This window comes from Saccostrea cucullata, unplaced genomic scaffold (assembly GCF_032062105.1).
Source record: "Saccostrea cucullata isolate Sc308-1 unplaced genomic scaffold, CSIRO_AGI_Scuc_v1 ctg1175, whole genome shotgun sequence".
Lineage (NCBI taxonomy): Eukaryota > Metazoa > Mollusca > Bivalvia > Ostreida > Ostreidae > Saccostrea > Saccostrea cuccullata.
In genome coordinates this window covers 138441-153379 of record NW_026920785.1, presented here as the reverse complement: position 1 = coordinate 153379, position 14939 = coordinate 138441, and the positions used below count along the sequence as shown (strand labels likewise).

The 14939-nt window shown below is 31.4% G+C and overlaps 2 protein-coding genes and 1 long non-coding RNA gene across 3 annotated transcripts; 2 read left to right on the top strand and 1 right to left on the bottom strand.

Annotated features, from left to right (window-relative positions):
* Positions 1-903: 903 nt before the first annotated feature.
* LOC134257815 (uncharacterized) lies at positions 904-2412 on the bottom strand. Its single transcript, XM_062740415.1, has 3 exons — positions 2275-2412; positions 1144-1260; positions 904-1021 (listed from the first exon to the last, which is right to left on the bottom strand). Exons 1-3 carry the CDS (start codon positions 2367-2369, stop codon positions 904-906), a joined length of 330 nt encoding a protein of 109 aa, XP_062596399.1. The 5' UTR covers positions 2370-2412.
* On the top strand, positions 924-2947 carry LOC134257826 (uncharacterized). Its single transcript, XR_009990010.1, has 3 exons — positions 924-1015; positions 1158-1269; positions 2751-2947. It is a non-coding gene; the product is annotated as an uncharacterized LOC134257826 (long non-coding RNA).
* Positions 2948-9687: 6740 nt separating this feature from the next.
* Positions 9688-12997, top strand: LOC134257857 (ladderlectin-like). Its single transcript, XM_062740442.1, has 5 exons — positions 9688-9992; positions 11542-11628; positions 11777-11871; positions 12349-12442; positions 12542-12997. The coding sequence occupies exons 1-5, from the start codon at positions 9788-9790 to the stop codon at positions 12763-12765; spliced, it is 705 nt and encodes a 234-aa protein (XP_062596426.1). The 5' UTR covers positions 9688-9787; the 3' UTR covers positions 12766-12997.
* The last annotated feature ends 1942 nt before the right edge of the window (positions 12998-14939 follow it).

The following is a 14939-nucleotide window of genomic DNA, read 5'->3' as shown; positions in this document are numbered from 1 at the left end:
GTAATGCAGATTGTTTGAGCAGAACTACTTCAAAAACTATTGACGGGTTAAATGTTCAGTCAAAGAAAAGGCTGACACTCCCAGATGCACCTAAATCTTCAAATAGAAGTTGTTGATGCATGTATGTATAGTTCTTGCATAATTATAGAATGTATATACTACATGTAGGAATTTTATAATTCATAAGAGATTGATTATGACGCTCTACTTCAAAGATAATTCAGGCGTTAAATGTTGAGTAAAATATTATGTAAAAGAAAAGGCTGACACACCCGAATACACCTTAGTCTGAAAAAAAGCTTGTTAAATGATGTAAATAGTTCTGACATATATATAACGTGTGAGTACCCGTTATTGCCGAAATTCAACACTTTTTCCCAATTTTTTTTAAACGAGATATACCGTGGTTAATATATCTATACTTATTTCTGCAATACTGATTTACTTTGATGATACAATGATTTGATTTGAAATAAACCCTTTCAACTTAAAATAATCGTCTAAAAATATACCTAAGGTCATGGCTCTTGGTAACAGGAAGTCGAGTACCCATTATTGCCACTTAGATCTGTTCTGAATTATTTGGTAATAATTTGCTATAATTCAAAGAAGAAAACGAGTAAAAAAGAAAAAAAGACAAAAAATCTTATTACATCAATGATAAACCATTTAATCGATGCGACATGCTTAAATATTTATTTTTCTCAATGTCATTGTCCACGAATCATGCGCAGAACGTATTTCCTGTCTGTGAAAGAAAGCACATGTTAATCTTCAAGAAAGCAGCGGCACTCCTGGCAGAAGGCATCTGTTGCTCAAAATGCCTGATAATTCTCAATGCCCTGGAAGACGTTGTGGTACCGTTTACCACAAAGTTCACACGAGCACCAACCCTCGTTGACTCTAACACTGGTACTCGTACTGTACACGGGGCCTCTCTGCTTGTACAAAACGAACAAATAATCGATTCGTCATCGATGTCAACAATGGCGGTTGTTTCTTCTGCGACATGAAGGTATCTCTGTTTTGATTTTAGTTTTTATGAGGCTGGAAAAAAAATAGGAATATGTGATATACAGTATTGATCGGTACTAACAAATAATTTATCATTAACAAAAGAGTACTGTAATATTTATTTAAGACCTTTGGTTTTTTAGGTTGTCTCTTAGGCCTGGATAAAACTGGCAGATCATCATGCAGATCATCATGCTCACTCTCAATTTGAGTTGGAATGGGGAATGATTCGTTAGAGTTGGTGATCTGAAACAGGTAATAAATAACTATAATAAATGCATATTTTTCTATCTTGTGTTCAAAATAAAGCAATCTGTCCATTATTGGCACACACCAATCCCTAGGTATGTGGTGTTAAGAGTCAACTACATGATATCAGATGTTGAAGGTGTGATCATTCGGATGAGTTTTATGTTTTTGTATTCACATCCCGTCTGTTTTTCCTTATACAATTCATGAGAAGTCCACGGCATTCAATTTCTATAACACATGCAAAACCTTGTCACCGCGTGTTCGAATGCACAGTAGGAACTATTTGCAGTTTCTATAATCTAGGAACACCAAAATGTATAATGTGTTGACTCAATTTAATCAAAACCTATCATCCTGTTAAATTAACGTAAAATTACTACAAATGTGAGTTTAAAATTAATTTGACACTTTTTCCCTCGCAATGTTTGTTTGCGTTATTTTACTTTGCAACGTCATCTGACGCCACAAACGGCTCTTACATCTATCAACCCCGTCAGTTTTTGAAGGGCGCTAAATTCACATAAAAGATTAACGAAATCAGTAATTATGAAGCAGGAAAATTGGAGAATGTAAATATAAGCATTGAATTCATATTTTTGGCTGTCTTCGGTTCTATAACACACCTGGCCGTGCCGACAAATTTAATTACGCGCGGTATTCAATTTGTCGGCACGGCCAGGTGAGTTATAGGACCAAAGACAGCCAAAAATATGAATTCAATACTTAAGTATAATCAGCTTAGATTTGTAGTTGGACATGGTTTAATCAATCATGGTGTGTTTCCTTATCTCCAAACCTTGGCGAGGGAATAAAAACATGCAAGTTTAATGTAAATTATATCCAACAACAAATCATGGTAAATTCTTTTAATATACCTTTTTAGCTTCATTAACGAAGTTTTACATTGTTTTAATCATATCGTATTCGCGTAAAATTAGGGGAAAATACCTTAATTCTATGGAACCTAATGTAATTTTTAGCTTGAAAAGGAAATATTATGAAACAAACTTTTTGCTTTCTCTTCGTGGCTTTTTTTTTGCTGTCGACTTTGTTTTCTCTGCTTTCTTTGCTGCTGCTTTCTCTGCTGCTGCTTTCTCTTTCATCTCCTTTTGCAATTTTTGTTTTCTCACTCCTCCTCCTCTTTCTCTTCCAACTGTTGTAATATTTCATTTCTTGTTGTCGTATAGTTTAATTTTATGAAATTTGTACTGATAAACTCACAGAGCAGATAGAGAACGACAAATCAACAGATGTATATATGATTATATCAATATCTGTAAATGACTTTGTGTGCTCCAAAGATAGAAGATTAGGAAAATGTTCCCCCGTCTTTAAAAGCATTGGTTTTTTTTTATTTCATTAGAAAATGCCACCTACTCTTGTGGTAATTTGTTTTATGAAACACTTTTTCAATGTTTATATTAAAAAAGATATTTAAAAAAGAATACCTCTAGATTTTGTGACAATCCTCCATTTCTTTTCAGATGGCTTGTTGAATATGGGCAAAAACACATCGGATAAGTTGGATTGTATGAGGCCTTGTTGAACTAATGGGTTTTCTTTGATAAAGTGGTCAAATGCATGACACAGTACAGATGTTGCACAACTGCTGGAACTGCTGAAATCATATTTATGAAATGAAAAGTGAAGTGAGTAAATTGTATATTGCCAAAAAGAGGAAGTTTTATTTAAAGAGGTAAATTGCATCATTATTTAATAGAAACGATTTTGCTCAGGCCTTTTGTGTTCATCAAACACATTGTATAAACAGTTATCATTAAAATTCTTCTGGATAATTTATTTGCCGTTATATTAATTTCTTTTTATTCATTTATAACACGGAAGACTTTCTTGTAAATAACTTGGTCACCTTGCTTTTCTATTAATTCAGATGAACACTTTGGAGCAAGCTGCTTGTGATCAATGGCATCTGAATTCAACGGGAAAATCCCAGTTTTCCGGAAAGCTTCCTTGATTGCGTGAGGAGAAAAAAATCTTGTCAATCGCAGTTGAGAGAACAGGTGCAAATCTAATAAAAACATAAATGATTGAACAAATATAACATTTCTGTATTCTCAAAAATGCAAGCAGATATAAACAATAATTAAATAATGAAGCAATTTATAAGCAGAACTTACTTAGCCTTTCCAATAATCAAGTCTTTTCTTGCATATCCAAGATTCATCGCAAGCTCAGAAAACTTGGCCTTCAGGGGACGGAAGAGACAGACGTTAAGAGGTTGGGTGATTTGGGTCGTGTGTGGAGGAAGCCCGTGCAGTTCTACATCTTCCTCTCTAGCCTTCCTAATTAATTTTAAAGACAAGTGACTCTCTTGATTATCCAGAATTAATACTGCTTGTCTCACGTGACAGTTCGGAAGAAATATGAACTCAAACCACTTGTAGAAAAGGTCTTTATCCATATAACCATTTGTCAAAGTTCCAAACAGTCCTTGGGTGAACCTAAATATTCAATATTGATAGTTGATTTTTCTTTATGAAAATAATATGTATTTTTTAATTTTTTTCAATTATGAAAGGAATTCATTTTTTTAATATTACAGTAGTATACAGTATATGTTTAGTTTTTAAGTTCACCTGAGTTGTCAAATAAGGCCAACATTAAAATATTTTTGTTTGATGTACTCTGACTCACAATTTTCAAGGTGGGTAGGTAGGTACGTTTTTTAATACTGTTTTGCAGTATTGGACATAACTGTAATTGTTATAAAAATCAAAGACTCAGGAATTTATTGATGTTTTCATTCCTCATGGGATTACTATACAGAATAATAACAATATGCAGATTAATTTGATATTTATTGCTATGAGAATTTCAATCAAAAGCATCCTACGAGGGAAATTATATTATGGAATGGAAAATATAAATAAGAAATTTAAAATGCTGAATAAAAATTTTGGGTATGGCTGATTTTGACAGGTCGGTTGGAGTACACCAAACAAATATTTTTTTTATTGTTGGCCTGAGCTTTTTTGATCGAATTTTGTTTGTCTATCTGTATATTTTAACACTTACCTATAAAGTCACTTGATTAATTTTAACGAAACCACAATTAATCAAACATATGCCAAAACTTCAGAATGAAAGAGGGGGCTAAAAGTTGGTTTGATATCAAGAATAAGGTTGGTACTTCAATATTGGGAATAACAAAAAAATGATCACGTTAAAATAATTGGTAAGCATTATGACCAAATGACATTGTTGTAGATTCATCTCTCAAAGATACTGAAATACAGATCTCCACATTAGCACAAAGCACAGTCTCTGTGCTAGTGTAGAGATCTGTATTTTAAACAAAATTCCTTAGCTCTTGATGTTCTTTTCACTCAGGTGAGCTTTGAAACCACAAGAATCCTAGTTTTTCTTTTTATTTTGTTTTAATTTGAACATTAACTTTATATCTGTTCACCTTCGCTATATGTTCCACTTGGAAAACTGCTTTCATAAATGACAAATGTAGGAAGTACCGTTTCACTTGCTGAATTGCATATGTTTGCAGTGATATGCTAGTGGTATAAATATTACGAGTGTAGTTGTGTTTCCTGGTCTTGTTTTTCAAAACCTTTTCTCTGCTTTCCGTTTTACCAAAACCTGTCTCATCAACATTGAAAATGTTTCCAGGTTTTCCTGTATGCATGAAGCCAAAGAAAAATTATTTTGTGGAATTGTTTAGAGTCATCAGTTTATTAATTTTGGAAGTATATTTCAAAGCATTTTCTATATTTTGTTTATTTAGGTACAGTTTTGAATGCAATAGGTTTAGAAATTAATTCAATGAAGCTTCTTATTTTGGAATTTGTAAATTTTAGGGGAAAAAAGAAGTCATGAAACTTGCATTTTCTACCATATTTTGTGCATCTTATTTTCAACAGATAAACTTTTCAGTTTATGTAAGCTGGTTGCTGAAATTTAGTTATTCTCTTTTCTTTAATTCATTTTTTTTATTTTACAACTGATCTAGCATCCTGTACCAGATTATTCATTGATATATAAAGTTGTTTTGCATTCTTTCAAAAAAAAAATTCAGGTTAATTAAAAAAAAAGGTCCTTACCCAAATTTTTTAGGCATTTCTCAAGCAATTTGAAGTGTTCGGTCATGACTGTTTCATTGGCCATACCATATGTGCCAATGTCTGAATTTCTCTTCAAGAAACTCCTGAACCACTTGTTTGATGGTCCTTTGCAAGTGTTCACTGTTGTGTTTGCATTTTGGTTCATTCTAATAATTTCTCTTGCAAAAGCCTGTTGATTAATATTATTTTTCTCAATTCTGTTGTTGTTTTTTGTTTTGTTTTTTTAAATTATGATTGTTTTCCTTTTTAACTTTGAACATGTGTTACATGTATATTCATCATTTTCATTGCTTTTGTGTAAATTTGAATGCTCGTTTTTCGCATGTTTGCCCTTGGTTCATAATAACTTTAAGGAAAGGAATTTCGTTTTAGATTTTCACCTTTATCATTTTTCTTGCAAGAGGAAATGCCCTCTCTGCACAATATTTAATGTATGCAACAAGGTTGTCCTTTTGTACTCGACTGAGGCATCTCATGGGATATCCTTTGAGCTGATTGGCAAGTCTGTACCACATTGTCCGCACTGGGATGTTGTATTTGTTGGCTGCTTGTATTACTGATTTATAATATTTTGCATCTATGGCTTTAATAAATCTGTATTTGAGTAATTTTTTTTTCTTTTCCGCATCTTGATATAAAATAAATTAAATTTAAAGCTTTTGTATTTGTGTATTTCTTTGTAATAAAAGATAGATAATTCTTTCAGTTAAAAAAAAAGTGGAGCAGTTCATTTTATAGGAGTAACGCTACTTTTGATAAAGGCAGATTATTTGATTCACTTCCGGTTGGAGAGAAAAAATGGCGAGACGTTGACATTGAGACTAAGTGAAGTTTAAACATTATATGGAGGTATTGAGACATTTAAAGAAATGTTTTTATAATGGATTTTCACTAAGTTGGTAGTTTTCTTGCATTTCACCTTTAAAAGCTGATGGTTTTACTAAAAAATTATGTTTTAAAAGAATTTGCAGGAAAGCATGTGCTGTCGCATGTGTCGTAATGGCTGTGTATTGTAACACTTACCTTTTATAATGCTAAAATCTTTCACTTTGATGAGGAAATTTCTCAGGCAGTTTATAATGTTTGCATAAATGACGTTATTTATATTTTTTACGTCATAATCAATAAATAACAAAGATTGATTGAGTTTTTATTGTTTTTATTGAAAACGGCAATAATGGGTACTCGCACGTTCAATGTGGTAGTTTAAATCTATAATAATAATAATAATTCTTTTATGAATTTATTCATTTTGGAACCTTTTTTTCGTTTCATCTAAATATTTTTATCCTAAATTTCATTCGTTCATAAGATATTATCCAATAGTTTTAATTTAATTAAGTAACCGTTCAAACTAAGCAAAATCGGTAGTATCAAATTTTAAGGAAGAAATTATGTTCAGCTGATATCCGATGAATCTTGTGGAATGTAACTTTCATATCTAATAATTTTTTACTTCACTATTTAAGATTTGGGTTTGACAAATTGCAAAGTTGATACTTTATCGTATTTTTGAAATCGAAGTTGTCTAAGTAAATTCTTATATTTTGTCTGTAAGTTCAAAGCTCATTTGCTAAAGAACATTTTTCTTTCTTAAATATGTAGGCTGAATAAACGGTAACTTATTGTCAATGTTTAGGAAACTATATGTAAATTGAATTTTTTCTAATGTGTTCTTTGTATTTGTCATAGGTCAATGCAGTTTGTCCATAGACGCAATAAATAAATTGGATACCACCATCTTATTCATCATTTTCCATTAACTGCTTGGTTATATTAAAAAAAATGTAAATATTACATGTAATATGACTATAATTCATAACAAATCTTGTTCAATTTGATTTCCTTTCCCTTGTCTTCGATTTAGTAATAAAAGTAATATGATTTATTGTTGTAATTTTTTTTCATTTTACAAACTTTGTAACTGTTACCTTCAGAAACACATAATGATTGATCTTTCTTAAAATCTTTCACTTTCAGGAATACACAGGTATTTTATATATGAAATACCCAATAAAACGTTTAATTTTCATTTTCCTCAAACTATAGCGGGCATTAGATAGGATTCCTTATGATTTTACTCACGGTACGGGGGTCTTTATATCCTGACAAATGAAAAAGGAATAAGAGGGGCTCTTATAGGGACAGGGGTTATAAATAGGGATTATACGGTACGAAGAACATTCGTTCACAAATGCCTTGTTTTATACCGACCTAAAACCCATTCCACACAGTATCATGATTTTTTTTTTTTGGGGGGGGGGGGGGTAACTGACGATTTTGCAGCAAATTTGCATTTTTTCTCAATAGTTGCGCCTGGTTTATGTTTTCCAGTATCAGAAAAAATGTAGTGGGTTTCTTCAGACATGGCCAAAAAAAAAACCCGAAAAAACGTGACTTTGACATAAAAAAGTCGTAGACTCTTCGATAATTTTTTTTCTTACAGCCGTATATTTTTTGATTTACGAAATGCCATATGCATACGTAAACAAACAAGCCCATTTCCTAGCATCAATAATTATCGCATAGCCTTCTCTAGAGGGCTCATGATCACTTCTTAGAAACACTTAAATATCATTGTGAATTGAACAAGATCTCTCTCTCTCTCTCTCTCTCTCTCTCTCTCTCTCTCTCTCTCTCTCTCTCTGTGCGTGTGTCTGAGGGTGTGTGTTTGAGCTGTGAAATGTGCTAAGCTTAAAATTAAAGATATTGATATATTCTCATTATATTTTTTTCATCAGGGTTATAGGGTGATAAATAATTTAAGTCAAAAGACGATGAAAGATTGAAAATAAAGAAGTCTACACTTTGAAAGTCTTTAACCCCTGTGCCCGTTGGACACCCTTCAGAAGTAAGTGCTGTGTGTGTGATGGTGTGTGAGTGTGTGTGTTACTACTTCTACATTAACCATATTTTACAATTTATTGCATAGCCCTACTTGATCTGAAATTGAGAACATTCATTTAAAATTTATTTAAAATACGAAAATTTATATTTTTCATCACGATTTTGTTAAAACTCTGAATTCAAGATATTGTACTGAAGTTTGTATATAATACCTCTTTGAACATCTATGCATTTGGTAATCATGCTCGAAGGAAATATGTATTTTGCAAGATTGTTTTGTAAAATTCAATGAATTCATTACATGTGTACGGATATAGCAATGTCAATTCATTATCTTGTAAAGTTCTATGGTTGATGCAATAAACTTGTCGGCCAATAAAATTGATCATTGAGTTAAATGCTGACTTACATTTTTCATACTTATTTTAGTCTATATTTCATACACTGAATTGACAACGGATTTTTTTCGTTATTTCCCGATCATTACAGGGAGCTCACAGTTGGTGTGACCAGTTGGCAGGGATGCTCTCTTTTCCACGGTGCCTAATCCCACTTCTGATGTTTTGGAGGTCTGTGTTTGCTCTTCTCCTAATTTGTAATGTTTTATAGACTTTGAATACTGTTTGTTTTCTCCATATATTTCATAAAATCCCCAGAACTTCGCTCTAATGGGATATTATGGTAGTGATATAATAGAATATAATAATGCAATTTTAGGAGAATTTCAAAAGTTATTACAGCATTATTAAAATATATACTTCGCAAACACATTGAAATGTAATTTCAGTTGGTTTTTTTAAGAACTGTTGCAATTCTTCAGTATTCTCCCTACATATTGAAACGTTTCTACAAGTTATAGAACAATATAGTGCCCAATCAGTATGGCAGATATAACCATTACATATAAGTATATTGTGTCTTTTTCTCGATTTACAAAGATGTGTCATCTCACGAACACTCTTAAAAAGAGTCATTTTAAGAGTCTAGCTTAACAATGAACATATATGATCACGTAGCATATCAGAGTACTTTTATTATGTGTAAAGTACAATGTTTGTGCGGGATTTTGACGCACCGTTTTACAGTAATAATTATCATGCAAACACGTTTTTGGTTAAACTTTTTTACGATTTGACAATTGGGCAATGTATTAACTAACCAGGTTTTACAAACTGAAATCAGCTACTTACACAGGATTTTAATTCTTAAAAAGTAATGTAAAAAATATAATAAACACTCAGATGGCAGATAAATTAGAAAAAAAATATATTTAGCCGTACAAAAGAAACAGTACACAATAAAAACAGGAAAAAGATAAATGCAATATCTTCATTTTACATAATGATTTTAAATTCTGAAAGGACTCTTGAATAACAGCGATTAAATGAAGGAAGTCTATGTCAAACGTTTTCTACTTGTTGTGAGTAATACGTCACATGGGCTATATCATAGTTCCCGTGGTACTTGTATATGTAAGTACTTTTTGTTAGAAATACATTTGAAAGCTAAACTAAATTGAGAATAGGAAAAATCTGAAAAAAATTGCGATCGACTTTTCAACTGGTCATACATGTATTCTCATGTCTGTCAAAATGATCTTTACAGTTATCGGTTTCCTTGTTATTCTTAGTATGACAAAGGGACAACCTTTATATAAAAGTTCAATTGATAACGATAATATTGGAGTATCCACCGAGGTGAATATGAGAGACTGGCGCATCTTTCAAACAAATATGGAAGCTCGGATCACAAAGGCAGTGAAAAAGGAAATATCTGACAATAAAGGTAAATTTAGTAAGCATAACTGAATAAAAGAATCATTCCAAGAATGAACATGATAACAAGTAACTGGATCGTACATTTAACTTTATCTGTTATCAGAACAGATTGTTAAATATGACTATAAAAATAGTATTAGATGATAAAAAATTAATGTTTGTTAATCTTCAAGATGTTTCCTAGTCATATCTTAATGGGATTATTTAACAAAAACAATGATTTATTTTACAGCAGCATACATTAATTAATTATTAGTTTTAAACTTTTCAAAATAAGTAGTTGCGTTTCTTTATCACTCGTTAATTGCTTGGGACAATATTTACATTCGCTGTGTTTTTCAAGTAAGCTTACTGTGAAATCAATTTGAAAGCATTTTCATGTATACTCACGCGTCGAAATTTACACGGAGACACGTGAGTTAACGTGACGTCACAATGAGAGTGCATATTTTAAAATGCAATTATATAGGACAGCGAAAAATTCAAATATTTTTTTAGTTGCCTCCAAATAGTTAAAATGTAAATATAATTAATTTTTCAGTTAAGTTGAATTATTTTTCAAAACACAGACTTGCACATAGGCATATTTTTCATGAAAGATGCCTACTCATCATATTCACACACCAATAACTTACACAAAACTAGAAAACAATCCTTAAATACAAAACACAATGAAATTCATTAAAAGAACTACCCACATATAGGTAAATGAAAAAGAAACATGATTCTTTTTAACAATTGAGGTATTTTCTTCCAATTGATAACATTATTTTAATTTTTACAAAAGTTTTCAATAAATGTCATTGTGTTAATATGCACCTTTGACATAAGCGGGTTATATGCTTTATCAATAAAAAAAAAAATGGAGGTATGCACGTTACAAAAGTAACATATTCAACTAGAAATGATTTATTTTCTAAATGATTGAATATTCACTTTCCTGTTTCAGCATACTAGATGCATATAAGTAAGCATCTGCAGCAATTGCAGCCTTCTACAACTATTTTTCGGTATCTTACAGCATACATACATTTGAGATGAGTGGAATGCTTATTTTGTAAATAAGAAATTTTAAGAAATGTGAAACTACATATAGTAAGAGCGACGAATTTACATTTTTTTTCTGTAAATGTAACAACTTTTTGTTATGATTGCGTCTTGAACTATTTTAATAACAGCGTAGTGATGATAAAATGTTGTATCACAAGAAACTGAGCGTATGTAAAATAAAACTGAGCAAAACTGAGTATAAGTGATTATTAAACAACAATAGTGATTTAACAACAGGCAACTGTTATCGTGTCATGTGACATTTGACATGTGACTTATATCATTTGACACGTGACTTACAGCATTTGAAATGTGACTTATCATATTTGTCATGTGACCTAGGGCATTTGACATGTTATTGTACATATGAAATTTCTATATACTTTAAACATAAAAATACATTAATATATATTATTTTATTTTTTTAAATTCATTATGTATAGCATAACTTTTCTTCATCATTCAGAAAACAAACAATTAAAAAACCATATTTATGCTATTTTTAGAACCAGACATAAGACTTCTCCAAATAATAGAAAGGATGCAAACTGAACTCACAGAACTGGAAAATAAAGTAACTAATACAACAAAAGGTAAAACATCAAATTTCGTCAATTATGAACAAAAACTAAAGATTTTTTTTTAAAATAATGTACCAGCAACGAGGCCAGTAGTGGTCAATAAGAATGCTTAGGGTTTATCATTATGATGTATCTTAATTTCCTTTGTATTTACATTTAGATATGCCCTCAAAGTCCTGTCCATCAAATTGGATATCATTTGGATCTTCTTGTTACATGATAATAGCACAGAAAAAGTCATGGGACAACGCAGCTGTGAGCATTTGTTTTATCTCATAACTTACAAAATAAATAACCGTTTACTAAATGTCCTAATTATATGTGTAAATGAAAAGATTTTCAGTTTTCCATTTGAAGTTACAGAGAAGACAACACGGATTGTTGTAAAATCAGCATTTTATAAATGTTATGGTCACTACAATAACCTTCTTTGCAAATATAATCTATCGTTCGTTCGTATCTTGGGCTGACATAACTCATGTCAATGGCAAAATATGTTTTGTTTTAATTAATCTTACTGAGAAATGCCCCGCCTATTTGTTCAGTAAATTAACAAGCGGGTATGATCGGTCAATAAGATTTCGTTATTTCTCTATATGTACCCGATACAGCCTATAGAGTTTTCAAGGTGGGGGGGGGGTTACATATTGTTTCAGATTTGTATATTCTTTACAAATGTCACTTCAGAGTCTTCAATTTTCTTTGTATCATTTTTATATAAATATTTTGCAGATAAAATGTCTACAGTATGGTGCAAAATTAGTCGAGATAGAGACAAAGGAAGAAAACAATTTTCTAAAACAGCGCACCAGCATATATAATAGAAGTATGTATTTCATTGTAAGATCTCATGTAGAATTAACAATATTTTTTGTATTTGTCATATTTTAATTCACTGTAAAATTCTTTCTATCCTACCTGAAAGAGGAATTTTGGATAGGTGGAATAGATGAATTCTTAGAGGGGAGGTTTGTTTGGGCGTCTACAGGAAGTTCCCTGACATTCACGGACTGGAACAAAGGAGAGCCCAATAACGACAAAAGCCGGGAAGACTGTATTGAAATCTCCAGACATCCAGCCAGATTAGGAATGTGGAATGATAACAGCTGCTCTTATGAGTTTTATTTCATATGTGAGAAAACTCTGTAATTAAAAAAAATTCTTCTTGTTATTGAATCATACATTTTCACACAAGTATGTACATTATGAAATAATTGATATTTAGATAGTATGAAGAATCCTCGATCAATAGCTACATGTGTATCACAAAAGTGACTCTGAATGATTTGTCCAAGAAGCCCTGAGTAAATATATATAACTCTTTCGGACCAAGATGTCAAACAAATAGTCAACAAGAAGCTTCAACAAAATATGAAAATTTCATTCTTCACTTTTTATAATCATATGTTTCTTTGAATTTTATTAAGTTTCTCTCATTTCCTTTTATTGCAAAATAATATGTGCAAATTAGTTTTAAAACATGCCCAAAACACAATGATACACCAACACCAGGGTATAGTCTTCGGCACACCCGACTGCTTTATTGTCACGGGTATCGGCATGGAATAGCGACCTGTATTCGTGCGAGTTTTCTGCCATTACTTTGAAGGTTGATAGAAAAGTGTGAATTCCATAGTCAGTTGAATTTAGTTTACTTCATTTCTACATAAGTTCCGAAGTATACAACAGGTTTGGCCCAATTCCTTTTTCGGGAGAGTATTACTATGAAACAATATTATTCCTCTTTTCCGTAATAAAAAACAGGTCTGAATTCGAAAATTTTTGTCATAATATTTTAATAATACCTCAAATTTATTTATTAAATAAAAAGTTTAAAAAAATACCATGTGATGTGTTTAATCTTCATTAAATGAACTTCACTGACCGAATTATTTGGTCCTTTAGTGCTGCTGTGCATAATTCCATTAGAGGTATTGCATAAGAATTTCAACTCTTGTCCAACGGTAATATAAGAATTTTTATTACACACTTAGTAATAAATACAGAATTTTTGCATATGTGATATGGCTGCCGTCTCAATAGCCGTATCAGCCCTGTAGGCCTGATATGGATTTGCAGGGCTGATAACCTATATCAGCCCCGCAAATTCATATCAGCCCTGAAGGGCTGATACGGCTTTTGAGACGTCAATATCACACCCTTAGTAAATTAACCACAAAAACAGTACTTGTGATCATACACAGTTTTTGGTGTGTTCATATTCTTTTAATCTTAACCTTTTGAAAATAAGGTTAATCTTAATTTACAAATACATGTAATAGATTATTTTCAAATTAGGATCGAGTGCATTGAAATAGAAATAGACACAAACCCAAATCGTATGAGACAATAAACCATGTAAATGTATGTGAGAAGTCTGTGCATGATTATTTAGTTATTTTCATCTCAACTTAATATGTCCTTTATTTTATTACTAAGTATTTAATAGATATAATACAACATACCTTTTTCCACATCACATCCTGTATCAGACCTCGACCTAAATCAATAACCTAGCTGTGAAATAACAAAATAGAATTAAATTTGGCACATGTTTAGCGATAAACATGTTCTATAAACAGACGATATGTAATGTATTGCTCCGTTTTTTGCCGTCATAATATGAAAATAACGTAAATATGTAAATGACATGGGACAGAAATGGTTGACCCAGTCATACTTTGGCAACTGGGGCTCAAGTATATGCCAGAGTTTTTCTTTGCAGTAGCATAAAATAATTCGTTTCTGAAAACTAGAGACTTGCCAGAATTCATTCATTTATTTGAGGGATTTTTAAGGCAAATTCATTCATTTATTTGAATTCTTAAGGCAAGATGGATATAAATGATGTTCTTATTTTGAGAGTTAGCTGAGGAAAAGATGCGCCACAAGTTGATCATGAGCAATTTGTTATCGAAGGTTGCAAAGTCACAAATAGGAAAAAGTTGACAAAAAAATATATATTTATATATAAATTATTTAGATTCGTAAAATATTTTATAAGACTTTAATCCTATGGGGATGATCGTTCTTACGAAAGCACCCATACTTTATTCCAATTTCATTAACAAGGATCTAAGGTCGATTAAGGTTATGATGATCACTATGCTTATTTTCATTTGGTACGAAAATCCTTATCAGTTTGTCATGTTCTCGACATTTGGCTATTCTGATAAAAAAAAAACATATAAAAGTTAAAAGTGCGTGGTTGGAAACATAAAAATGGGAAAGAGCTGTGCTTCTATGAACAGAAAGCTACAGATCGTGTCACATGACCGTCTGGATTACCCAATTTTCTCATATCATACATAACTAGTAACAAT

Excerpts from the sequence above, each read along its gene's own strand:
- LOC134257815 (XM_062740415.1), bottom strand. The coding sequence starts at position 2,369 with ATGAAAGAGAAAGCAGCAGCAGAGAAAGCAGCAGCAAAGAAAGCAGAG. Across the intron at positions 1,261-2,274 it reads CCACGAAGAGAAAGCAAAAA|ATCACCAACTCTAACGAATC; the intron begins GTTTGTTTCATA and ends TACCTGTTTCAG. Across the intron at positions 1,022-1,143 it reads GACAACCTAAAAAACCAAAG|AGATACCTTCATGTCGCAGA; the intron begins GTCTTAAATAAA and ends AAATCAAAACAG.
- LOC134257857 (XM_062740442.1), top strand. The coding sequence starts at position 9,788 with ATGTCTGTCAAAATGATCTTTACAGTTATCGGTTTCCTTGTTATTCTT. Across the intron at positions 9,993-11,541 it reads GGAAATATCTGACAATAAAG|AACCAGACATAAGACTTCTC; the intron begins GTAAATTTAGTA and ends TGCTATTTTTAG. Across the intron at positions 11,629-11,776 it reads AGTAACTAATACAACAAAAG|ATATGCCCTCAAAGTCCTGT; the intron begins GTAAAACATCAA and ends ATTTACATTTAG.